At 50.4% G+C, this 26292-nt stretch overlaps 2 protein-coding genes across 2 annotated transcripts in view; one reads left to right on the forward strand and one right to left on the reverse strand.

Annotated features, from left to right (window-relative positions):
- FOXK2 (forkhead box K2) overlaps positions 1 to 5047 on the forward strand; it is an 89031-nt gene extending 83984 nt beyond the window's left edge. Inside the window, exon 9 of the mRNA XM_034943208.4 lies at positions 1758 to 5047. Within this exon, the coding sequence (XP_034799099.1) occupies positions 1758 to 1954 (197 nt within the window). The 3' untranslated portion in view covers positions 1955 to 5047. The remainder of the gene's footprint in view (positions 1 to 1757) is intronic.
- A 10276-nt stretch (positions 5048 to 15323) lies between these two features.
- WDR45B (WD repeat domain 45B) overlaps positions 15324 to 26292 on the reverse strand; it is a 34178-nt gene continuing 23209 nt past the window's right edge. Inside the window, exons 5-10 of the mRNA XM_055101063.2 lie at positions 26139 to 26233; positions 22361 to 22551; positions 19798 to 19883; positions 18047 to 18148; positions 17275 to 17396; positions 15324 to 16781 (exon numbers count right to left, since the gene is read on the reverse strand). Of these exons, the coding sequence (XP_054957038.1) occupies positions 16675 to 16781; positions 17275 to 17396; positions 18047 to 18148; positions 19798 to 19883; positions 22361 to 22551; positions 26139 to 26233 (703 nt within the window). The 3' untranslated portion in view covers positions 15324 to 16674. The remainder of the gene's footprint in view (positions 16782 to 17274; positions 17397 to 18046; positions 18149 to 19797; positions 19884 to 22360; positions 22552 to 26138; positions 26234 to 26292) is intronic.

Below are 26292 nucleotides of genomic sequence, written 5' to 3' on the forward strand. Positions count from 1 at the left end.
TCTTTTCTTAGTCCTTCACCTGATTGGATGAGGCCCACCCACTCATGGCGATCAGCTGATTTACTCAGAGCTGACTGATTTAAATGTTAATCTCATCTAAAGAAGTAACTATACAGAACCATCCAGAGTAATGGTTGACCAAAATCTGGGCACTGTGGCTCAGCCAGGCTGGCACATAACATTACCCATCGCATGTTAGTTGGAAGCTTGGCCTTTGGAATTAACTCAGTCTGGTCAGCCGTTAGCAGCCAGCAGTCTCTGTTCTGCCCACACACCTCTGTGGACTGACCCAGGACACAGGTGAGCAGCATCCATGAGAAACTGTGGTGCTTCTCTCCTATGGGACAGATGGAGCCCTGCTCCCTTCTGTGTGGAAATGGTCCAGGAGCATCTTGTGTGGGTGGTGGGGGGCGAGGGCAGGGCCTCCGCATGAGGGAGAGCAGCGAGCGGCAGCCACTCCTTCGCCGAGCCAGCAGGGCCATCTCCTGTCTGCCTCAACCATTACTGGACTCAGCCTTTCTCCCCCAGCAGTGACATCAAAATAGCCTATTTATAGGACATAACAGAGATGATGCCAGCTGTTAATAAAAATGTCCACTAATCAGGCAGTTCACTTGCTGCAGTTTTTTGGGGTCCCAAGGGCCCAGCCCAGGCTCCTGTGCCCTTGGCCACCGTGGGCCAGTCCCTGGGGTCTTGTGGGAGCCTCTGCGGGCCTGGGAGTGGCAGGACCCTTAGAGGGCGAGGGTTCACGTGACAGCGTGGGGTTCTGACTCGCGAGGGTTCACGTGAGAGCGTGGGGTTCTGACTTGCAAGGGTTCACGTGAGAGCCTGGGGTTCTGAGTCGCGAGGGTTCACGTGAGAGCGTGGGGTTCTGACTCGCGAGGGTTCACGTGAGCGCGTGGGGTTCTGAGTCGCGAGGGTTCACGTGAGCGTGGGGTTCTGAGTCGCGAGGGTTCACGTGAGAGCGTGGGGTTCTGAGTCGCGAGGGTTCACGTGAGGGCGTGGGGTTCTGAGTCGCGAGGGTTCACCTGAGCGTGGGGTTCTGAGTCGCGAGGGTTCACGTGAGCGCATGGGGTTCTGACTCGCGAGGGTTCACGTGAGCGCGTGGGGTTCTGACTCGCGAGGGTTCACGTGAGCGTGGGGTTCTGAGTCGCGAGAGTTCACGTGAGAGCGTGGGGTTCTGACTCGCGAGGGTTCACGTGAGCGCGTGGGGTTCTGACTCGCGAAGGTTCACGTGAGCGTGGGGTTCTGACTCGCGAGGGTTCACGTGAGAGCGTGGGGTTCTGACTCGCGAGGGTTCACGTGAGCGCGTGGGGTTCTGACTCGCGAGGGTTCACGTGAGCGCGTGGGGTTCTGAGTCGCGAGGGTTCACGTGAGCGTGGGGTTCTGAGTCGCGAGGGTTCACGTGAGAGCGTGGGGTTCTGAGTCGCGAGGGTTCACGTGAGGGCGTGGGGTTCTGACTCGCGAGGGTTCACCTGAGCGTGGGGTTCTGAGTCGCGAGGGTTCACATGAGCGCATGGGGTTCTGACTCGCGAGGGTTCACGTGAGCGCGTGGGGTTCTGACTCGCGAGGGTTCAGGTGAGCGCGTGGGGTTCTGACTCGCGAGGGTTCACGTGAGAGCGTGGGGTTCTGACTCGCGAGGGTTCACGTGAGAGCGTGGGGTTCTGAGTCGCGAGGGTTCACGTGAGAGCGTGGGGTTCTGAGTCGCGAGGGTTCACGTGAGAGCGTGGGGTTCTGACTCCCTCGTGTCATTGCAGCCGCGGCGAGTCCTTTGCACATGTTGGCAACACACGCGTCCGCATCGGCCTCCCTGCCCACAAAGCGCCACAACGGTGACCAACCAGAGCAGCCGGAGCTGAAGCGGATCAAGACAGAAGACGGCGAGGGCATCGTCATTGCCCTGAGTGTGGACACGCCACCGGCAGCCGTAAGGGAAAAGGGTGTCCAGAACTAGCGACTGGGAGAGCTTTTCTTTAACAATATCAACTCTGTGGTGCCAAAAGGAGACACGGCCTCCCGCCAGCACTTGGGGGTGCAGGGCCCTGTGGTTGGACTTCACCTCTCAGCACTGAAAACAGAAAACCCAGCTGGCCTTAACACTCCTTAAAGACAGAAGTCACACTTGAACAAAACCCACACACAACAAAACCTGATTTGGGAGACGGTGTCTCCACTGAGCACCTGCTGGGCTGAGCTTCTACCTACAAGTGAAACTCTGTCCTCCCGCGAGGACCAGGCATCGCTGTGTGAGGACGGCACGGCCAGCGCCTGCTGTGAGTGGGTCTCCCAAGACTAGGCCTCAGGACGCGGGGGGAGCCGTCCCCGCCGCCCTCACAGGACCCACCAGGCAGCGGAGACATGTGGAATTAGAGTATTTTGAGGTGTCCTTTCTTTACAAAATAATGGGGTCTTGGGCATTTCACATCACTCCATTTCTACTCAGACTTTCGGAATCACACAGGCCCTTTCCGTGGATTTCATTTGGGGCAAAGAAACAACGTAGTTTTGTTTTTGTTTTCAGCCTATGGAATGATTTCCTTTTGTCTGTCTTGTTCAAGTTCAGACGAAGCTACTCTGGCATCTGCACATTTCCGTGTTACAGCAGCTGCCTGATGAATTTTATCCACCTCCATTTCAGCATGTGGCTCGCGTGGACAGGTGGACGGACGCTGTGGCCGCATGGAACCTGAGAACCCAGGGACGAGCCAGTGCCGGGAAGGAACTGCCAGGACTCACCGAGCTGCACTTAACTGTTCTCTTTCTGGCTATTTTTTGTTGTTTGTTTCTTTGTGTTGACTTTGTCCCTGGCAAAATTTTCCACTCTGAGTAAAACAAGTCTCCTAAGTATTGTGTATGTTTAAAACGACAGAACCATTTCTACTTCATTTGGAAAAAAAGATTCAGTCTTGTATCACAGGCCCTTTTGAAACTCAGATCCCAGGTCTCTCCGTGGTATGTTTGTATTTGGGGTGTCCCTCCGGCTCTAGGCGGCCTCTGACCCGCTGTCTAACTAACTCCCCACCTTCGGTGAGCGGCCGCCATGGTGGAGCAGGGTCCGAGCCACGTCCTGCAGGGGACGTCTGGGGGCATTTCCTGTTTTGTGGTAAGAAATGTCCCTGACCTTTCAGAACCGAACCCAATCCTGAGGCTGACTCCTCTACGGAAAATGAGGACAGGACGGGGGTGAGGGAACGAGAGTGGGAGGTCCCCGCACCTCCTCGCCCAGCTCCTCAGGAAGAAAACTGCTCGCCCTTCCCGAGTGTGCCGGCCGAGGGCCGCGGGCGGTGCACATGGGGAGAGGGCGTCAGCCTGATGCTGAGCTTTTAAATGTCATCATCATAACATTATTTATTTAAATGTAGTTATTTTGGTATTTAATTTTTTTTTAGAGAGGAAAAAACCTGTATTTTCCTGGTGGGATGAAATTGGGATGAAATGGCTCAGAATGGTATATTTAGGCAATTTAAAAACATTTATTATTTACATAAAGACCAAATATGATGAATCTGTTCCGTGAATTGTGTCGGCCTCAGCATGGGGCTGTGGCAGCGTCACTGCGGTGACGCCCACTGAAAGGTATGAAATGACTGCACACTAGCTGGATTATCACTCAGCCGTTTAAGAAATAAAAGCAAAACCATCACGTGACTGAGACCGTGTGTGTGACCGCAGCAAAGCGCAGCATGTGGATGGATCAGAGCCCCTCGGTGCAGCTGTCTGCATCTTCCAAGCACTTTACAGATACCTTGGAATGTATATTTTTGTCTTCTTACTCAGAAGGTTTGCAGTTTGTAAAATAATCAGGATTCTGCTCTGTCCCGTGTGTGGGGTCAGCTCCCTCCACAGAGGGCTCCAGCTCTGTTGGTCACAGCTGATGGGGTTCTCTGATTGATTGATAGGAGACGAGCTCTCGAGCTCTGAGTCAAGGAACAGTGAGGTCGCCGGTGGGGAGTTTGGCTGGGACACCAAGCAAATGCATCGTATGTCCCCTTGGAGACGTTTTTATGCAGTTGTGTATGTTACTATCCAGAAGGAGTCGGGGGTAGACTTTCCCGTGTAAGCTCAGTCCATAAACTGGTTACTTCTGATCCTGGAATGTGGACTTCACATGATAGGTCTGGATCTGTTTCTGTTGGGATCACAGGTAAGGAAAATGTCCATTCAAATGGTAAAGAAGGGAGGAGGGTGTTTTTTTTTTTGCTGTAGGCACCATTCTGCATCTTGAACCCAGACTGAAGTGTGCCTCTCACAGATGGAAGGTGCACACGCTCCTGTCTCCTCCTCACTCTGCCACATTCACTTGGCTTTTTCATTGGTACCTAGGAATTTAAGCAGTAACAAACCATAGATGAGCAGACTCCCACACCGGGTTTTCTTGCCCGTCTTTAAGGCACTGTTTCTAAATTTTGAACTTAGCTCTGAATCCCCAAGAACTTGAGCACAGCAAGGGTTGCTGAGCTGCTGTCGCCGCAGCCCTGGCCCCGGTGCTGGAGCTGCAGCACCTTTGGGAGAGGTCCTGCGTCGTCCTCAGCTGCGTCGCTGTGAACTCCCGCTCTCCACTGTGTTCCTCAGTGTCTGGTTTTCAGGAAGTCTGCTGTGACCTTTGCCCAACTTCTGAGCTCCTCAGGGACTAGGAACAATTTCAGTAGCTTTGCCCTGAACCAAACGAGAAAACAAAAGGGAACTCCCGTATGACCCACGTCACGTGGTGCACTCGGAGTGTGTGCGGCATGATCCTCGGTTGCTCCTCCTCTCACTTCAGTAGAGTACGCGGTGGACAGCTGATCTCCTTCAGTCGTCTACCCACTTCCGTCACTGTCCTCCGCTAGAATAACAGAGTAGTTGGTAGTCATGGCCAGAAGGGGGGTGGGGGCAGTGTGAGGACTTGGGGTTTCTGTGCTGTGTGACACAAGGAGATAAGTGACAATCTTGAAGTCCTAACTTCCACTATTCTAGAAAGTATAGTGGTGATTTGTGTGCAAAGATTTGAAATTTTAAAAAAGTACCAAGTTCCTGAAATTCAATAAAATATTTTTATTAATTTTAATGGAATGCAGAGTATCATTTTCATTTTGATTGATTGACTTTTTAACTTCATGCTCTCTTCTGAGCACACCGGAGGCCTAGCGCATTGGCAAGAACTTAACCAGGGAGCTGCACTGAGGACCAGCACTGCAGGCCCTGCCACTGGGACAGCGGGGTTGAACGTGCAGGCAGAAAAGGCGCCGTGTCACAGGCAGTGGTAACAGGGTCTTGATTGACTGATCTATGATGTCGGAGTGTTAAAGTTACTTGGAGATTGTGGCTGCCACTATTTCTGCAGACTTTCTCTCCAACCTGAGAATGAAGATCACTGCAAAGCACCTTGAGGGACATTTTCTCAGAAAATGAAAAAGCAGCTCTTGGCCGGCGCGGTGGCTCATGCCTGTCATCCCAGCACTTTGGGAGGCCGAGACGGGCAGATCATGAGGTCAGGAGATCGAGAACATCCTGGCTAACACGGTGAAACCCCGTCTCTACTAAAAATACAAAAAAAATTAGCCGGGCGCAGTGGCGGGCGTCTGTAGTCCCAGCTACTCGGGAGGCTGAGGCAGGAGAATGGCGTGAACCTGGGAGGTGGAGCTTGCAGTGAGCCGAGATTGCGCCACTGCACTCCAGCCTGGGCGACAGAGCGAGACTCCGTCTCAGAAAAAAAGAAAAAGCAGCTCTTCTGAAGAGGTACTTGGGTATTCAAGTTCCCACAAAGAAACACTTTGATCTTTCAGCCCCTGAAAATCTGGTGTGGATCGCTAATGTCTGGAATCGTGACGACATTATCAGTACTCACCCGAGGGTAGCAGAGGGAAGAAACCGTGCTGAAAATGACACAGAGGCCTTTGGGAGCTAAATGATGTTCACGGACAGAGAGTTCATAATGGAGTGTTTTGTTCCTTACACTGATCCCCTAATTTAAAACAGTTCATACTGGCATAAAAGAACTGTTTATCACACCCTGCGAGACTGCCTCTTCCAGCAAAGTGAAGCAGTCATTTGTAATTTGTTTCTGCCAGGTCTGCGTCTGCAGTGCACCCGGGCTGCGTTGATGGGTGCTGGGAAATTGTCACTGTTTGTTGCCCCCTTTCTGAGCTATGTCCACAGCAACACAAAATTACAATTCAGAGTGGGTCTCAAGTGACCTCTGATGACTAAACTGGCTACAAAGATCCCAGTGGACTCCTCCACCCGTGTCTCCTAGGGGTTATGACTAACTAACTGTGGACCTAACAAACAGAGCAACTATCTCAGTCCTATGGAAAGTCAGTCGTAAATACAGAACAGCAGGCAGACTAGAGCCAGAACAAGGACCGGTGTGATGGGTTTTTCCTGGGTTTTCCCCTCCCATTGCTGAGCCTAGTCCGTTGCTGGGCCTAGTCGGGGGTGGTCTATCCGAACCGCACATTAGGGATGAACATTAAAATCTCCAAGAGAAGCCCGCTTCCCTCTCATCCTGGGCAGAGACGGTGGTGGGAAACTCCTGCAAGCAGCAGCCCTGCAGACACTGGCGACTCCCACAGAACCCTTCACGCTGGCGACTCCCACAGAACCCTTCACGCTGGCGACTCCCACAGAGCCCTTCACGCTGGCGAGAGGAATTGGAAAACAGGCCCCTGTAGTCCAAAGAGCATGAGGGAAATCCCTGCTCCACTTTGGCCCCAAGCTGGACCTAGTCATAGGAATGGGAACAGCACAGAGAGGCTGAAACCTGGGCTTTTAAGTCAAAGGACACAGCAGAGGAGTTAGAGACCCCCTAAGGCTCCACATGAATGGCACTGACGTGGGGAAAACAGCAAAGGCTATTTGAGCTCAACTCCTGTGTAGACTGGCCCCTGGGTGAACAGCACGACACAGACTTGGAAAACTAGCCTGACACCAGAGTCACGGCTCCAGGAGGCAGGCTGGCACGTGCAATCCGAACATAACTGGGTTACTTGCCTGCTGAGACACAACTCAGCATCCTACAGAGGGTTTCATGGACTTGGAGTCTCAAGGTATGCCGAATGTCTAGAATACAAAATTACTAAACATAAAAAGAGCCAGAAAAATCTCAGCCCTAAAGTGAAAAGACCGAATGCCAACTCTCACATGACCCAAATATTGGGAATATCAGATAAAGAACAGTTATTATAACCATGCTCTGTGAAATAAGGGCAAATGCTCTTGAATCAAAGAAATGAAAAAATTCAGTGAATAAACAGAAAAACATTTGGAAACAAAAATGAACTGGGACTTGTAGGACAAGATTGAAGGGTCTACTGTGTGTGTCACTAGATTCCTATAAAACAGAGAAACAACGTATACAATTTTTTTTTAAAGAAATATTTTAGTCCGGGTGGGCGCGGTGGCTCATGACTGTAATCCCAGCACTTGGGGAGGCCGAGGCGGGTGGATCACGAGGTCAGGAGATCAAGACCAGCCCGGCCGACATGGTGAAACGGCATCTCTACTAAAAATACAAAAATTAGCCGGGCGTGGTGGCACGCACCTGTAATCCCAGCTACTCGGGAGACCAAGGCAGGAGAATCGCTTGAGCCCAGGAGGCAGAGGTTGCAGTGAGCCCAGATTGCACCACTGCACTCCAGCCTGGGCGACAGCGAGACTGTCTCATTTAAAAAAATATATATATTTTTTTTTTAAATTTATTTTTATTTATTTATTTTTTTGAGACAGAGTCTCGCTCTGTCGCCCAGGCTGGAGTGCAGTGGCACGATCTTGGCTCACTGCAAGCTCTGCCTCCCGGGTTCAAGCGATTCTCCTGCCTCAGTCTCCTGAGTAGCTGGGACTACAGGCGCCCACCACCACGCCCGGCTAAATTTTTGTATTTTTAGTAGAGACGGGGTTTCATCATCTTAGCCAGGATGGTCTTGATCTCCTGACCTCGTGATCCGCCCGCCTCGGCCTCCCCAAGTGCTGTGATTACAGGCGTGAGCCACCGCGCCTGGCCTGTGTGTGTGTGTGTATTTTTTTTTTTAATAAATACTTTAAAGATTCACGAAGGTCAGTGAATTCCAATAAGATCATCTCAAGGAAAACCATGTTGAGGCAATAAACTAAAGAAAACACATTTTTTTTTTTTACCTGGAAAGCAGCCAAAGAAAACTGACTTATCCAGGTTGAGTATTCCTAATCTGAAAATTCAGTAATCTAAAATCCGAAACTTTCTGAGTGTTGACACGATGCTCAAAGGAAATATTCATTGGAGCATTTTGGACTTCAAATTTTTGAATTAGGAATGCAGGGCGGGGCACAGTGTCTCATCCCAACACTTTGGGGGGTCGAAGTGGGAGGATCACTTGAGTCCAGGAGTTGGAGACCAGCCTAGGCAACTTGGCAAAATCCTGTCTCTACTAAAAATAAACCAAGTGTGGTGGTATGCACCTGTAGTCCCAGCTACTCAGGAGGCCCAGGCGGGAGGATCGCCTGAACCCAGGAAGCTGAAACTGGACTGAGCCGTGACTGCACCACCACACTCCAGCTTGGGCAATGGGAGTGAGACCTTGTCTCAAAAAACAGACAAACAAGGATGCTGAAATGGAAAGTACATTGCAAATATTCAAAAATAAAAATTAAAAAAATTGCATTCTGAGGCCAGGCGCGGTGGCTCACGCCTGTAATCCCAGCACTTGGGGAGGCCGAGGCGGGTGGATCACGAGGTCAGGAGATCGAGACCATCCTGGCTAACACGGTGAAACCCCGTCTCTACTAAAAATACAAAAAATTAGCCAGGCATGGTGGCGGGCACCTGTAGTCCCAGCTACTCAGGAGGCTGAGGCAGGAGAATGGCGTGAACCCGGGAGGGGAGCTTGCAGTGAGCCGAGATCGCGCCACTGCACTCCAGCCTGGGCGACAGAGCGAGACTCCGTCTCAAAAACAACAACAACAAAGTAAATGTAAAGCAAGCAGGCAACAAAATTGAAAAAAGAAATCAAAATTGAGGGGAAAAAATAAAACTTTTTTTTATTTGTAGAGACGGGTCTTGCTATGTTGCCCAGGATGGTCTCGAACTCCTGGACTCAAGCTATTCTCCTGCCTTGGCCTCCCAAAGTACTGGGATTACAAGCATGAGCCACCATGCTTGGCCACTTCTAATTTAAAAAAAAAAAAAAAGAAAAAAAGAAAACAGGCTGGGTGTGGTGACTCACGCCTGAAATCCCAGCACTTTCGGAGGCCAAGGTGGGTGGATCACCTGAGGTCAGGAGTTGAAGACCAGCCTGGCCAAGAAGGTGAAACCCCATCTCTACCAAAAATACAAAAACTAGCCAGGTGTGATGGCACGCATCTGTGATCCCAGCTACTCAGGAGGCTGAGGCAGGAGAATCACTTTGAAGCCAGGAGGCAGAGGTTGCAGTGAGCCGAGACCTCGCCATTGCACTCCAGCCTGGGTGACAAGAGTGAAACTCTGTCTCAAAACAGAACAAAACAAAACACACAAAGGAATAAGAACAATGAGCCATTCATGAGGTTGGGGCAGGGGACATAGTGACAGAAACCATCCTTGAAGAAGCCTGGAAATTGGACTTACTAGACAAACACTTTGTCTTAAATATGCTCAAGGGGCTGAAGGGAACCAGGGACAAAGAAGTAAAATAAGAACAAAGCCAGGTGTGGTGGCTCACGCCTATAGTCTCAGCACTTTGGGAGGCTAAAATGGGGAGACAGCTTGAGCCCAAGAGCTCAAGACCAGGCTGGGCAACATAGTGGGACTCTGTCTCTACCAAAAAAAAAAAAAAAAAAAAATCAGCTAGGCATGGTGGCATGTGTCTGAGGTCCCAGCTACTCCGAAGGTTCAGGTGGGAAGATTGCTTGAACCTGGGAAGTTAAGGCCTCAGTACACCGTGATCACACCACTGCAGTTTAGCCTGAACAGTAGAGCCAGACACTGCCCCTCCCTCTGCCCCAAAAAGAAAGAAATATGAATAGTGTGAAACATTTGGAAATAGCAGAAAATAGAAATTATAAAAAGAGACTAAAAAGAAAGTCTAGGCCTGAAAAGTAAAATAGCTAACATAAGAAATTCACTAGAGGAATTTGGATTTCAGCAGGCATCAGAAAGCAGCCGTGAACTTGAAGGTAGGTCAGTGAAATTACCCAGTCTAAGCAGCAGAGAAGAAAAATGCAGGGAAAGTGAACAATAAGGGGCCTATGGGATACCATCGAGCATAACAACATAAGCATTATGAAATTCCAGAAGTAGAGAAAGAGAAGAAGACACACTTCAGGAAATAATCAGTGAAAACTTCCCTGATCTGATAAAGACATGAATCTGCACATCCAATAAGCTCAACAAAATCCAAGCAGGAAAAATGCAAAGAGACCCAGAGCTAACCGTATACATACTCAGCAGTAAAAGACTGAAAGCTTTTCCTTTCAGATCAGGAACAAGAATACCTGCCTTCACTACTGCTGGTCAGCACTGTACTGGAAGTCTTAGCCAGAGGCATTGACCAAGAAACGCAGGCATCTACATTGGAAGGGGTGAAAACTCTCCTTGCAGATGGAATGATTATGTATAGAAACTTCCACAGAATACACACATACTCAACCTACTAGAGCCTGACACATGAATTCAGCAGTGTGGTAGTGTACGAGATCAAGACAAAAATAAGTTGTATTTATATGCACCAGCAATAAACAATCAAAAAGGAAATTAAGGCCGGGCGTGGTGACTCACGCCTGTAACAGTTTGGGAGAGCAAGGCAGGAGGATCGCTTCCGCCCAGGAGTTTTTTGTGTGTGTGTGTTTTGTGTTTTTTGTGTTTTTTTTTTTTTTTGAGATGGGAGTTTCGCTCTTGTTGCCCAGGCTGGAGTGCAATGGCGCAATCTCGGCTCACTGCAACCTCCGCCCCCTGGGTTCGATCGATTTCTCCTGCCTCAGCTTCCCAAGTAGCTGGGATTGCAGTCATGCACCACCACACCCAGCTCATTTTGTATTTTTTTAGTAGAGATGGGGTTTCTCCATGTCGGTCAGGCTAGTCCCGAACTCCTGACCTCAGGTCATCCGCCCACCTCGGCCTCCCAAAGTGCTGGGATTACAGGCGTGAGCCACCACGCCCAGCCCCGCCCAGGAGTTTGAGACGAAGCTGGGCAACACAGGGTGACCCCCACCTCTAAAAATCATAAAATTAAGAATTAGCTAGGTAGGCCGAGTGCAGTAGCCCACACCTGTAATCCCAGCACTTTGGGAGGCAGAGACAGGCGATCACCTGAGGTCAGGAGTTTGGGACCAGCCTGGCCAACATGGTGAAACCCCATCTCTACTAAAAATACAAAAAATTAGCTGGGCATGGTGGTGCACACCTGTAATCCCAGCTACTTGAGAGGTGGAGGCAGGAGAATTTCTTGAACCCGGGAGGTGGAAGTTGCAGTGAGCCGAGGTTGAGCCACTGCACTCCAACCTGGGAGACAAAGCGAAACTCCGTTTCAAAAACAAACAAACAAAACATAAAGAAATTAGCCAGGCATGGTGGTGCATGCCTATGGTCCTAGCTATTTGGGAGACTGGAGCAGAAGGATCACTTGAGCCCAGGAGGTCGAGGCTGCAGTGAGCCTTGATTGCACCCCGGCACTCCAGCCTGGGTGACAGAGCCAAAAAAAAAAAAAAGAAAAAGAAAAAGAATCATGGCTGGGCACGGTGGCTCACACCTGTAATCCCAATACTTTGGGAGGCTGAGGTGGGAGGACTGCTTCAGGCCAGGTGTTCAAGACCAGCCTGGAGAACACAGACACCGTCTCTACAAAACAATAACAAAAATTAGCCGGGCGTGGTGGTGCACGCCTGTAGTCCCGGCTACTCAGGAGGCTGAGGTGGGAGGATCACGTGAATCCAGGAGACAGAGGTTGCAGTGAGCTGAGATTGCATCACCATACTCCAGCCTGGAGTGAGACCCTGTCTCAAAAAAAAAAAAAAAAAAAAAGGATAGGCAGCTGTCGTATATGCTGATAACGGTAAAAATAATGTGAGACATGAAGTTCAAGTCCCTTGTGCAAATACTGAAACTGAGGTAGAAAAGTGCTGATTTTCTGGAGTTACACTCTGCTATCAAGGTCAGGAGGACACCCTTTTCCACAGTATCTGGCCAGATCCTTGCCTGTTTTTTTCCACATACCCGAGAGAGACTAGGAGATAATTAGCCCTCAGCTCGCATGCCCCAGAAGCGTCGTCAGACTCACCATCTGAAACATCTTACACAGATGACAGGCTTCTGGCTGGCAGCCAGCATGGACAACTCAAGATGGAGCCGCAGGTGTCTGTGGGAGGCTCAGAGCAAATGTCGGGGGATTCACGGCCTCTACAGACGGTGGCGTTTCTCTTGAACAGAGCTACAAAAGAAATGACATTTCACTAGATGCCACCTCAGTCTCAAGTCTACATTTGCTTTTGATAAAACCCATTGTATGTCTACATTTTGGTGGATGTTGCGTAAGACAAATCATTTTAAAATTAATGCCAAAACCACAAAATCACTAACCTGATCCGAAATTCCAGAATGCGGCAAGAATATTACAAGCAAAATTAGAAATAAGAATCCTCTATACATATACATCCAAAAAAAAAAAATCCCCAAGTATTAGTAGAATTTTTTTTTTTTTTTCCTGAGATAGAGTCTCTGTCACCCAGGCAGGCATGCAGTGCTGCGATCTCGGCTCACTGCAGCCTCCATCTGCCCGGTTCAACTGATTCTCCTGCCTCACCCTCCCAAGTAGCTGGGACTACAGGCACGCGCCACCACGCCTGGTTAATTTTTGTATTTTTAGTAGAGACAGGGTTTCACCATGTTGGCCAGGCTGGTCTCGAGCTCCTGACCTCAGGTGATCCACCCACCTCAGGCTCCCAAAGTGCTGGGATTACAGGCGTGAGCCACCGCGCCTGGCGAATTCAGCAGTATTTAAGGATAACACACTATGACCAAGTGGGCTTTCCCGCAGGACAGCAAGGTTGGCTGAACATTCAAAAATCAACGTGATGCTCCACGTTAACGGAGTAAAAGATAGGTGTGATCATCACAATAGATGCAGAAAAGTCACTTAACAAAATTAAACAGCCATTCCTAGCAGCAGGCAGGGTCACCCCCAAGTCCCCACTCAATAAAGGAAAATCAGGAGGCATCCTCCGAGAAGACCCAGATGCTGGAATCGGCAGACAAGGATTTGAAAGCGCACAGGGCGTGTACAAATGGGCAGACACAAGTCATCAGCCACGAATTAGAAACCAACTTTAGAACTGACAAATGTATCTGAAATAAAAAAGGTGGCCAGGCGTGGTGGCTGTAATCCAAGCACTTTGGGAGGCCAAGGTGGGAAGATCGCTTGAGCCCAGGAGGTGGAGGAGAAACCCCGTCTCTACCAAAACAATTTTTTAAATAAAAATAGATGTTACATTCAGGTGTGGGGTTGTCTGAGAGTGATCTTCTCTGGAGGTAGAAACACGGGGCAATTTTGCTTACAAATTTATATTTTTCTATTATGTTATTTTATAGGGAACTTTTTTTTCATTGTATTCTCTGATCCATCTGGAAAGAAAAATTATGGTACAAGTTTCAACAATGTCATCAACCAAATGCCTCTGACACAACAGAAGAGAGATGAGGACTAAGTCACGTGAAAGAGCTCTGGCATTCAGGGGCTTGGTTTGGTTGCAGAAAGAAAACACAAATATAAAACTCTTTGATCACAGAAGGCTGCGGACGGCCAGCGCCCCCGACTACAGTGGTGGGAGCGGGAGAGGGCCAGGGGTTCACACAGGCATCACCGCCAAACACAGGGTGGGTATGGGTCAGGGCTGCGTTCCACAGGGCACAAGCCGCCTTTCCCCGCAAGACATCCCAGGGCCACAGGGGAGGGAGGACAGACCAGAAACGCAGCCGGAGTCATCCATGCCCACGCACCTGTACGATCAGACACGAAAGCTGCTGAGTAGGCACCGTCTGAGGCAGTCACTCTGGAGTCCCTTCGCACCCACGTCCGGGGCGCAGGAGGTTCGTGGGGGAGGCAGCAGCCCGGCCTTGTTTCCCATCAATTCCACTTGAAAAGCAGCTGCGCTCCCGAGTCCGCCGGCCTAGGGACACCGCGTCCTTGCCGCTCTACAGTGATTTTTAAAAAGCACATGCCTGGGGAGGGCCGGTGCCGCCAGGGCCTCCCATGAGGCACGTCCGTGCAGGCCCTCACCACGTTCCTGGTGAACGGGCCTGTGACACAGCCCCGCCGTCTGCATCAGTTCTGAGGCTGTTCAGGTGCACTGCGAGAAAACCCACCCTTCTTGCATGCATTTCCCCCAGACTCATGTTTATCAACTGGTAATTACGCTCCTACTCCCCCACCCAGAGTCAGATCTCAAGTGTTAGACAAGCCAGGGTGACGCCGGCTCACTTGAAGCTGCCACTTCAACATGCAGGGACATTGCCGCTGCCAGCCACCCTCCACCTCCGCAGGCCAGCAGGAGCCTCAGACCTCCCAGAGCCACACAGGCCTCCTACAGGTGCATTTCCTCCCTCCCTCCTCCAGAGGTGCCCTCGGGGCACAGGGAGAGAGGAGGGCAGGCCGCCCCGTCCCGACACAGGGAGTGAGGAGGGCAGGCCGCCCCGTCCCCCGATGCAGGGAGAGAGGAGGGCAGGCCGCCCCGTCCGACACAGGGAGTGAGGAGGGCAGGCCGCTCCGTCCCCCGACGCAGGGAGAGAGGAGGGCAGGCCGCCCCGTCCAACACAGGGAGAGAGGAGGGCAGGCCGCCCCGTCCCGACACAGGGAGTGAGGAGGGCAGGCCGTCCCATCCCCGACACAGGGAGAGAGGAGGGCAGGCCGCCCCGTCCCCCGACGCAGGGAGAGAGGAGGGCAGGCCGCCCCTTCCCGACACAGGGAGTGAGGAGGGCAGGCCGCCCCGTCCCGACACAGGGAGAGAGGAGGGCAGGCCGCCCCTTCCCGACACAGGGAGTGAGGAGGGCAGGCCGCCCCGTCCCGACACAGGGAGAGAGGAGGGCAGGCCGCCCCGTCCCCCGATGCAGGGAGAGAGGAGGGCAGGCCGCCCCGTCCTGACACAGGGAGAGAGGAGGGCAGGCCGCCCCGTCCCCCGATGCAGGGAGAGAGGAGGGCAGGCCGTCCCATCCCCGACACAGGGAGTGAAGCTCCAGGCTCCGCACCCAGTGGCCCTGGCTTCCACCTTGTCCTGTCACAGGCCGGGGCCTCTTCAGGCCCACAGGCTGTTCTGAAGCCTACACTCCAACCAGATTCTCACAGCAAGGGGAAGAGTGTTTGGCTTCATAACACACAATTCTACTTCCCATTACAGGTCCAGAGTACAACAAAATTAGTCACTTTTATTTAAAAGAAACATTACAAATAAGTGTGCAAAATTAAACATCATGATTAAATACACATAAAAGGAACATGCATACTTTACAGCAACATCCACACAGAGAATTAGCTGATTACATGACAGTGACAGTAAAGAACTAAAGAAACCGGCAAAACCGAGAACTCGCTGCTACGCAGGTTTTACATGTTTGCAATCTGAAATCAAAACCATAAAATAGAGTTTAACGGGAATTTAAGAAAATTAAATATATATCCCAAGTAGCTGACAATGTAGAGCCCATAACCTATTTTAGTTACCAAATGTTAAAAAAAGTTATGTGCCTTTCCTTCCCAAAATGTTAGTGTGTAGCTATTCTTATAAATGAGGCGAGGGGAGACGGTGGACCTGGGGGCTCGGAGGCCAGACCAGGGCATTTCCCTCCACACCAGCGGGAACTGCATGGGCCCTCCCAGACCCTGCTCTGGTAGACGACCCCGAAGTTAAAGGATGTTTCCCCCATAACGAATGTTCAAAGTTCGTGCATCACTCTTGTTTTTCCCTACACATAACCGGGAAACAGATTTAATCCAAAATGTAACCAGGAGACCCCCCGTCCCCGCCCCGCACACGCCTGAGGTGTGACGGCCCGGCTTCTAGAGTGGCCTGGTGTCTGCCTCATTCTAATGGCCCCAACGGAGACGGGGACGCCACGCACGGGCACAGGTGACGTCACGGGCACAGATGACCACGTTGCGGGTATGGAGAAGACCACAGGCTGGGCTCACACGAGGGGAAACATTCACACTGTGTTCTCTCTACAGGGTCAGGTCGTTTTTCTTCATGTTCGGGCGGGAAAAGGAATTCCTTTCTCCTTTTCTAAGGCAAGCTGCTGGTGTTCTATTCAATCTGCTTATCATGTAAGAACTTACATCTGCACACTTGTTCACTTCCCCGCTGCAGACTCAGTAAGAACGACGGAATCTGCTGCAAAAACAAACCTGAACTCGTCCACCCTCTCAGCCCAGTCCCCAGGTCCATATGGAGCCCCCGTCAGTGTGAGGATGCGGCGGAGCCACTGAAGCTAACGTCACAGCTGAACTCATGGGAACAGCCAGTGGCCGCCAGTCGAGCTGGTCACAGCCACTGAGTTACCTACGGTGCCTTGATGATGATTCTCTCTTTAATACTGGAAATGGGAGTCCTTAGGAAAGCAGACAACCACGTATGGCTTCGAGACCAAGGTCCCTGGGCAGCCCCTCCAGCCCGTGGCCCAGGAGGCCCCTGGGGCACTGGCACCAGCCCCGAGAGCCTGAAGGCGGCAGGTGGTGGGTGCTGTGGCGCCCCCAGCTGGAGTCACAGCTTGTCATCGGTCATCTCTAGAAACTGCGCGTAGACATCTCGGATGCACTCCCCCTTGGGGTTGAACAGGAATTTGTAGTAGCTGCCGTCTGCACAAATTGCTGGGATAGAAGGAGACCATTTTACCTGTGTGTTTCTTTCCCTCAAGTTAAAAGCAACGAGTCCCACTGAGCTGAACTGCAAAGGGCCTCTTGGAGCCAGGCAGCTGCTCTGAAAGCCCTGAAAGGCCCCAGGTCCCCACTGAATGCATTCGGTCGGCACCGTGGCCGGGAATCCTGACGGTCCTGGGGTGAGCATCTAATCACCCAGTGTTGGCTACAGGGTTAAGAAACATTCTTGGTCATCTATACAAACACTGGAAGACCTGTCCCAGTGATTTCCTGGGGGAAACTGGAGGGATGGGGGCTGACATCCCAAATGGCCGTGCAGACCGTAAGCGGGACACACAGAGCCCACAGGAGAAACAAGGGAACTGGGTGGCCATCGGTGCCACAGCGCGGTGCTGGGACATCTATGGGAAGTTGGGTCTGACGCTCAGTGGATGGAGCCCAGGTGGGGTGGGTGGGGACGTTCTCTCCAGGAAGGACCACTCACCAATGACGGCGTTTGGCTCTGTTCCAAAGGCACAAATGCACGGAGAGCCTGAGGGAACCTGAAACTTGGAGAAACTCCACTTGGAACTGAAGTATTTTGGAAGGAAACTGGCTGAGGCCAAACTGTGAAGACAAGAAAAGAAAGGGTGGTTCAAAGTTTACAGGAAAAAAAATCACCTGCGTAAGCTCAGAATATGCTGCTGAAAATACTAAAATGCTTCTTCATATGGTTTGAGCTTTAATGAATTTTTTTTTGCCATGCATGACAAAGCCTGTTGTACAATTTTATTTTTAAAAAAATTTTTTTTTTTTGAGACGGAGTCTCGCTCTGTAGCCCAGGCTGGAGTGCAGGGGCGCAATCTCGGCTCACTGCAGCCTCCACCTCCCGGCTTCAAGCGATTCTCCTGCCTCAGCCTCCCGAGTAGCTGGGATTACAGGCACCCGCCACCACGCCCGGCTAGTTTTTGTATTTTTAGTAGAGATGGGGTTTCACCATGTTAGCCAGGATGGTCTCGAACTCCTGACCTCAGGTGATCTGCCCACCTCGGCCTCCCAAAGTGCTGGGATTACAGGCATGAGCCACTGTGCCCAGCCTGCACTGATTTTTAAACCCCAACAAATATCAAATTAAATGAAAAAGATTTCAGCGCTGATAGCATATGAGGTCTGTCCACACCACCCTGCTGGCGTGGAGGGCCTGTCCCGTCCACACTGAAACACTGGGGACTCCTCTCATCCCCCGGCTTTTCCCCAGCAGGCATCCTAACACCTACCTGGACTGTTTATTCCTTTTTGGATCTTCAGCTGCAAAAATATGCACTGTGCCGTGGTCGCTGGATACGCAGATGAGGGACGCATCCTGATTGAAGTTGATGCTGCAGAGAAAACCAGCACAGCTCAGGCCTTGTGTGGATGTGGAGGAGTCCAGAGACTTAACCCACAGCACTTGTCGACACTGTGGAACACCTCAACATTCCCACTCTGGAGGTGCCAATTCTGAATACTGCCCTTTCTTTAACAAGCCGACAACCATGCCCACAGCACCACAGGTTGAAGCCACAGTGCCACAGCCACAATCCAGTGTATCACGGCAAGTTTTCCTTGGGTGCCCCACAAATGCAGCTGCTGAGCTGTGTGTCTGGGAGAGGGAAGGGACTTCTTGCAGACCACCCCCCACATGCTGCTCAGGGCTGCTCTCACAAGACTCGGGTGAGAAACACACATTCTCTCCAATGATCCTGGCCTCAGGCGGTGCAGGCTGCCCCTACGGAGGTCAGCTGGGCTGGGGCAGGCATTGGCCGCGTGCTGTCTGTTCTAGGAGCAGACAGGGGTGTGCTATGCACACCACAAGGCCCAGGACCTCACAGATAAAGCTGCCGTATTTATAAATTAATGACATTTTCTTTCTTTCTTTTTCTTTTTTTTTTTTTGAGACAGAGTCTCGCTCTGTTGCCCAGGCTAGAGCGCAGTAGCACGACCTTGGCTCACTGCAACCTCCACCTCCCAGGTTCAAGCGATCCTCCTGCCTCAGCCCTGCCTAGTAGCTGGGATTACAGGCACGCGCCACCACGCCCAGCTAATTTTTGTATTTTTAGTAGAGATGGGGTTTCGCCATGCTGGCCAGGCTGGTCTCGAACTCCTGACCTCAGGTGATCCACCTGCCTCAGCCTCCCAAAGTGCTGGGATTACAGGCGGGAGCCACTGCGCCCGGCTATATTAATTACGTTTTCATCTCAAAGACCCAAACGCTGCTCAATACTAGCCAAGGGGGAGGCACCAGGCCTCCTGGCCGTGACCACAGGGCATGAGATGCTACCCAAGTAGGGCTTCAGCACTAGACACCCGGGGGCTGTAGGGACACCACTGTGGGGCGGCAGTGTGGCCTCTCAGACTGTAACAGGCTGGAATCAGACAAACCAACATGGTCTCCAGCATTGCCTTAAACACAAGCCAGAGCGCTGGTGACGAGATGAAACTGGCAAAAACAGCAGAAAGACTAAAAATAAACAGGGATGAACCCAAGCCCGCCAGCCAGGGCAGCAGCGAGACCCCTCTACAAAAACACAACAATTAGCCGGGCGTGGTGGTGCACAACTGTGGTCCCAGCTACTCAGGAGGCTGAGGCAGGAGAATCGCTTGGGCCCAGGTCGAGGCTGTAGTGAGCTGTGACAGCGTCATCGCACTCCAGCCTGGGCGACAGAGCAAGACCTTCCCTCAAAATAAAACCCCCCAAAAAACAACAAAAAAACCCACCAACAATGAAAACCATCAAATACTGATAAATGCTGAAGCAGGGTTAATTATGACATTCTTTCTACTTCTGTGTAATTTCCCACGATAAAAACTTAAACTTAATCACAATTTAAAAAGCTGAAACCCAACCCCCTAGCAGCCCAAGCTTCTCCCTCCTCTGGCCTTATGCAGGGGAGGGTGGCTGCTCCTACCCCCTCTCCCAAATCCCAAAGGCCCACTTCCGTGCTGTCAGCCCAAAGTTCTTCTCCGGTGAAGTTGGAGGTGCCCTTACCAGTAAATATTGGCTGCTTGAGATCCTCTTCGCAGTTCCTGGATTAAATGCCCTGATGAAGTATCAAATATTCTTATAAGCGTCCCCTTTGAAAAACAGTGAAGTGTTTCATTATCAAAGATTCAAAACTTTTTCGTTAGTTTTTGAAACGACTCACATTCACAAATCCATTAGTCCACACAAGCCTTTCTCAAACTCACCCACATCATCGACTTCTTAACTTTCTCCTCCAACTGCCAGCACACAGTTGTGCCCCTGAGAACGAGTTGGTTGGTGGCTCCTGGTCCCACGGCACTGGGCACAAGTCAAGAGAGGCTTCCAGAGACAACCTCCTGACCGGGCAGGGTGGACTGACCCTGGACGCCCGCATCCCTGGCTGAGACCCAGGAGGAACACCCAGGCCCAGGCTCCCTGCTCCTGCTACACAGGGAGCTCATCTGAGAAGCACTGTCCAAATCCTAAGTCCCTCAGATAGCTAGGAAAAGCAGCACGGGAATCCGGCCATCAAAAAGGTGAGGCAAAAAAAAATAAATAAAAGGACTTAAACCCATCCATGTCAGCTATGCTGGCTTTCCCAAGAAAGAGGTGCCCAAGACCTCAGGGAAGCTTTTAACATCTCCTCCAGAACGAGGAGGACTCTTCAGCTGATTCTGACAGCTGGGAAAACGAGAACTGCTGCATCTTTTGTCAAACACTCTGACAACATCCAACAAAAAATCTTTATATCCTTCAACCCAGAAGCCCCTACTCCTGGGGGTGCAGTAAGGAGCCAGCTTGTGGGGGACAAGGCAGGAGCAGCCTCACAGGGTGACTGCCGACAGCACGGGATGGGTCACAGATGTTGCAAGGCTCTGCGTAATCCCATCTACCTGGCTAACCCGGAGGGCACCGCTGAGGCTAAGAAAGCAGGAAGCAGAGAAGCATCCACATTTGTAACGGGGATTCTATCTAAAGAAGAAAAGTTGCAGGGAGGTGGGGATGGAGAATCTAAAGATAAAAAGGGTAAGAAAAAATGTACCAAAAATATAGAGGAACCGTATTTCTAATTCATACAAAATTATATCTATTTTGTTGCTAATATAATACCATTCTAAATAATACTACCTAAAGGGCTGGGTGCGGTGGCTCACGCCTGTAATCCCAGCACTTTGGGAGGCTGAGGCGGGTGGATCACCTGAGGTCAGGAGTTCCGAGCCAGCCTGACCAACATGGTGAAACCTCGTCTCTACTAAAAATACAAACATTAGCCAGGCATGGCGGTGGGTGCCTGTCACCCAGCTACTCGGGAGGTGGAGGCAGGAGAGTCGCTGGCACCCAGGAGGTGGAGGTGGCAGTGAGCTGAGATCACGCCACTGCACTCCAGCCTGGGTGACAGAGCAAAACTCAATCTCAAAAAACAAAACAAAACAAAACAAAAACTACCTAGAAATAACTAAACCTGTTCTCAGCTGAGTCCCAGGAGTGAGCGGGACACGCCCCAAGCCGCGTGTCCCCACGTGCTGAGTGACCCTGGCACTGGCACCGCGTGAAAGGGTAGGAGCAGGGCCGCACTGAACCTCAGTGCACTGTGCCCACAAACGGATACCATCACCGGCTTGTGGTCTCACCTCCTTAACAATTTATAATTTCCTACAAAGTAACACTGGGTTTGCAGTCTTCAATGAAAACTATAGTAAAAGATACCAATTTTCTTTGTAAAAATCTGAATTCAGGCAAAAAGAAGTATAAAGAACCCCAGATTTAAAATTATTTTAAAAAATTAACAGTTCTTCTGACCTCGCAAATCAAAGGACAATGTGTCCAATACGTCAATATTTTCAGTTACAATCTGGTGGTAATTCAATGAAGACACGTAACTAAGCAGGTAAAAAAGGGTTTTGAGCTGTGTGTTATCAGGCTGTGAAGACAGGAGCACAGAAGTTGAGTGGTTCTGCAAAATCTATGAGAATATGACAAAGCTGTCATATCTGATCACTGTAATCAACTTGGATGTGGACGTATTTTTGTTTCTTTTTTTTTTTTTTTTGAGACGGAGTCTCACTCTGTCACCCAGGCTGGAGTGTAGTGGCATGATCTCGGCTCACTGCAATCTCCACCTCCTGGGTTCAAGTGATTCTCCTGCCTTAGCCTTCCGAGTAGCTGGGATTACAGGCACACACCACCATGCCTGGCTAATTTTTGTATTTTTAGTAGAGACGGGGTTTCACCATCTTGGCCAGGCTGGTTTCAAACACCTGACCTCAAGTGATCCGCCTGCCTTGGCCTCCCAAACTGCTGGGATTACAGGTTGAGCCACTGCCCCTGGCCCTGTTTCTTTGGCTTATCATATTTTACAAGACACTGCTTTGTAAATAATTAGAAATAAAACCAGTCCCTGGGCACAAGACGACCTGTGAAGACTTCAACCTGTCTGGTGACATGACCAGCCAGGTCCACAGGCCCCTGAGGGGCTCCACGTTGGGGCAGGCCCACTGCCTTTTGAGTCTTGATACAGGGAATGGCCATTTTGCTGAGCCTGCTGCTCCAGGAGGCACGACACCAACAAGGTGAGTGGCACACTTACTTTCTCGGATGCAGTTGCAATTCTTGTTCCCTGCAGGTTGAGTGCAATGCAGCTCAGGACACCCTCATGTGCAGGAATGTCCACAGGTGGCTTCTCCGTGCTGGCCAGGTCCACGAGCTGCACATGGCCCGTGTGCGTGCCCGGAAAGGCCAGGAGGGAGTTGTTACTATTGGGACAAAGGACACAGAGGCCTGCGTGGAGACAGAGGACACCAATCAAGAACTGCCTTTGATTTCTCACAGCCAAAGTCCACTTTCTGCCCCCAAAGTTCTCCGAAAAAATAGATGTATATCATTTATAAATATCAGAACCACAAATTCAATTTAAAGACTTTTCATTGTAAATAAAGAGTATGAGAGGGCTAAGCAAAGCTACCTCCCATGAGACCTCCTCATAATCAAGACATGTGCTGAACAACTTTACCAACTGTCCATCCATCATGGTACGCGCTACCGAAAATGCAATGCAAAATTAACGACTTTACCAACTGTCCGTCCGTCAGGGTACGCGCCACCGAAAATGCAATGCAAAATGATAAAATTTAAAAGCTGCTCCATCAGCAACAGCGTAAAAATATTAAAAAACGGAGGAATAAGTTAACAGATGTACAAGACCTATCCATGGACTGTAACATCTTGCAAAGGAAGACCACAGAAGATCTGAGAGAGAGCTGGTCTGTGATCGTGGGCTGGAAGATTGGCTATTACTATCTAACTCATCTACAGTCAGTGTGATCACAGCTAACCTCTCAGAAAGGGTTCTTGAAGAAAGACAAGCTGATACTAAGAATTATAAGGGAAAATAAAGGCACTGGAACAGCCCAAATTTTTTATTTTTTTGAGACGGAGTCTGGCCCTGTCACCCAGGCTGGAGTACAGTGGCATGATCTCGGCTCACTGCAAGCTCCGCCTCCCAGGTTCACGCCGTTCTCCTGCCTCAGCCTCCTGAGTAGCTGGGACTACAGGCGCCTGCCACCATGTCCAGCTAATTTTTTGTATTTTTAGTAGAGATGGGATTTCACCATATTAGCCAGGATGGTCTCAATCTCCTGACCTTGTGATCCACCTGCCTTGGCCTCCCACAGTGCTGCGATTACAGGCGTGACCAAATTTTTTTTTTTTTTGTAAAGTAAGAAGAAGATTGCAAGACTTATATTACCTAATTTCAGATTTACTTTAAACCTCTTATCAAGGCAGGATGGTACTGGGATAAAGACAGAAACACAGATCAATGGAAGAGAACAAAAAGTCCAGGAAAAAAACCTTGTATTTATTTAATCAAAACAAAGGTACCAAGCTTAGATATCCACATAGAACAGAAAGGAACCCAGGCGTGTGCCTCACACTGAATACAAAAATGTACTTGAAATGGATCGAAGATTTAACTTTAGGTGAAAAGCTACCAAATGTGTAGAAGAAAACATAAAAGAAATCTTTTAGCAATACTTGCATAAGTGTGCCAGGGAAAAGGCTAAATCTACAACATATAAAGAATTCTTACAGCCGGGCGCAGTGGCTCATGCCTGTAATCCCAGCACTTTGGGAGGCCAAGGAAGGCCGATCACCTGAGGTCAGGAGTTTGAGACCAGCCAACATAATGAAACCCCGTCTCTACTAAAAATACAGAGATTATCCAGGCGTGGTGGCGGGTGCCTGTAATCCCAGCTACTTGGGGGACTGAGGCAGGAGAATCGCTTGAACCCAGGAGGCGGAGGTTGCAGTGAGCTGAGATCGCACCACTGCACTCCAGCCTGGGCAACAGAGCGAGACTCTATCTCCAAAAAAAACAAAAAACAAAAAAAAAAAATGGGGCTGGGCGCGGTGGCTCAGGCCTGTAATCCCAGCACTTTGGGAGGCCGAGGCAGGTGGATCACGAGGTCAGGAGATCAAGACCAGCCTGGCCAACATGGTAAAACCCCGTCTCTACTAAAAATACAAAAATTAGCCGGGCATGGTGGTGTGCCTGTAATCCCAGCTACTCAGGAGGCTGAGGTGGGAGAACTGCTTGAACCTGGGAGGCAGAGGCTGCAGTGAGCCGAGATCATGCCACTGCACTCCAGCTTGGGCAACAGAGGAAGACCCCATCTCATATTAAAAAAAAAAAAAAAAATTCTTACATCTCATTATAAGATTAACAACTGGCTAAAAAATGGGCAAAACATCTGGGGCACTTCCCAAAAGATCTCGAAAGGGAAGAACCACAGGGAAAGATGTCGCCGCCGCCAGTCCTCAGAGAAATGCAAACCAAAACCACAAGGAGATGCCGTTACCAGTGAGATATCATCACACGCGCACGGAACGGCTACAGCTAGAAAGGCCGACAATGCTGGAACACTCATAAATCATGGATGAGACGCAGGAGGACACAGCCACTCTGGAAAATAAACAGCCGCATTTTATAGAGTCAGACACAACCACAACATGGTTGTGACCGGGCAGTCGAACCCTCAGGATCGACCCAAGAGACATGAAACTACCCACACAAAGGCTGCTATGGGAACATGCACGACACTCCTCCTAATAGCCAAAACACGGCCGAAGGGACCAACAAAGTAACACACATACACACACACAGAGGACAAATACATGTAAAAAAACAAAACCTGAGGGTTGAGTGGGGAGGGGACTGTCCCAAGAAAGTTTTCCAGGAGATGAGACTGTTCTTTTTTTCTTTAGAGTCTCACTCTGTCGCCCAGGCGGGAGTGCAGTGGCACAATCTCGGCTCACTGCAAGCTCCGCCTCCCGGGTTCAAGCGATTCTCCTGCCTCAGTCTCCCAAGTAGCTGGGACTATGGGCACCCGCCACCACATCCAGCTAAGTTTTGTATGTTTAGTAGAGATGAGGTTTCACCATGTTGACCAGGATGCTCTCTATCTCCTGACCTCGTGATCCGCCCGCCTTGGCCTCCTAAAGTGCTGGGATTACAGACATGAGCCACTGCGCCCGGCCGACTGTTCTGTCTTGACTGTGACGGTGGCTACACAACTGTTTACAATGACGGAAATTTATTGAAGTTTTTTTTTTTTTGAGATAGAGTCTTGCTCTATCGCCCAGGCTGGAGTGCAATGGTGTGATCTCGGCTCACTGCAACCTCTACCTCCTGGGTTCAAGTGATTCTCCTGCCTCAGCCTCCCAAGTAGCTAGGATTACAGGTGCCCGCCACCACGCCCGGCTAATTTTTTGAATTTTTAGTAGAGACAGGGTTTCACCGTGTTAGCCAGGATGGTCTTAATCTCCTGACCTTGTGATCCGCCCGCCTCGGCCTCCCAAAGTGCTGGGATTACAGGAGTGAGCCACCGCGCCCGGCCACAAATGGTATTCTTAAAACGAGTCAGTTTTTTGTAAATTTTACCCTAACAAAGCCAGAGGCAAAACCCCCAATATAAAAAGATATGAAGATGGTACAATAAATGACAAAGTCAAACACAATCAATCCTCCAATTCAGAAGACAAGGGAAGGAAAGGCTTGAGTCCAGAACTCAGTGGCTCCCGAAGTGGTGAAAACATAGGTTCCTGGTTCACTGTGGAGGTTCTGAGAGCCCACAGTCACTGGGTGGGAGGGGACAGGGGCCCCCACTCTGTGACTCTGGTCAGAAGGTAGTTTGGGGATGCTGAGCTGTGGGTCCTGGAAGGTCCATCTCCTCTGGAGGCCCCTCTGTGCTCAGGACTGCTCTCGCCAAGCACTTTGCTCAGAGACCTGCTTGGAGAAGGGAGTGCCCAGCACAGGCATCTCCATGTGGACCCATTTCCCATCGCCACCCATCTGCTCAATCTCTCACCTTTGGGGTTATAGCAGGTTTCGAAGACATGCAACTGATGGGGATTGTGTGTGAATGTGAACACCTTAATCATGGAGTCCAAAACCACCACAATTCTGGAAAGAAAAACATGATCAGAGTTGCTTTCCTCAAGAGTCAAACCCAAACATTTTAT

The sequence above is a fragment of the Pan paniscus genome, chromosome 19 (genome assembly GCF_029289425.2).
Source record: "Pan paniscus chromosome 19, NHGRI_mPanPan1-v2.0_pri, whole genome shotgun sequence".
NCBI lineage: Eukaryota > Metazoa > Chordata > Mammalia > Primates > Hominidae > Pan > Pan paniscus.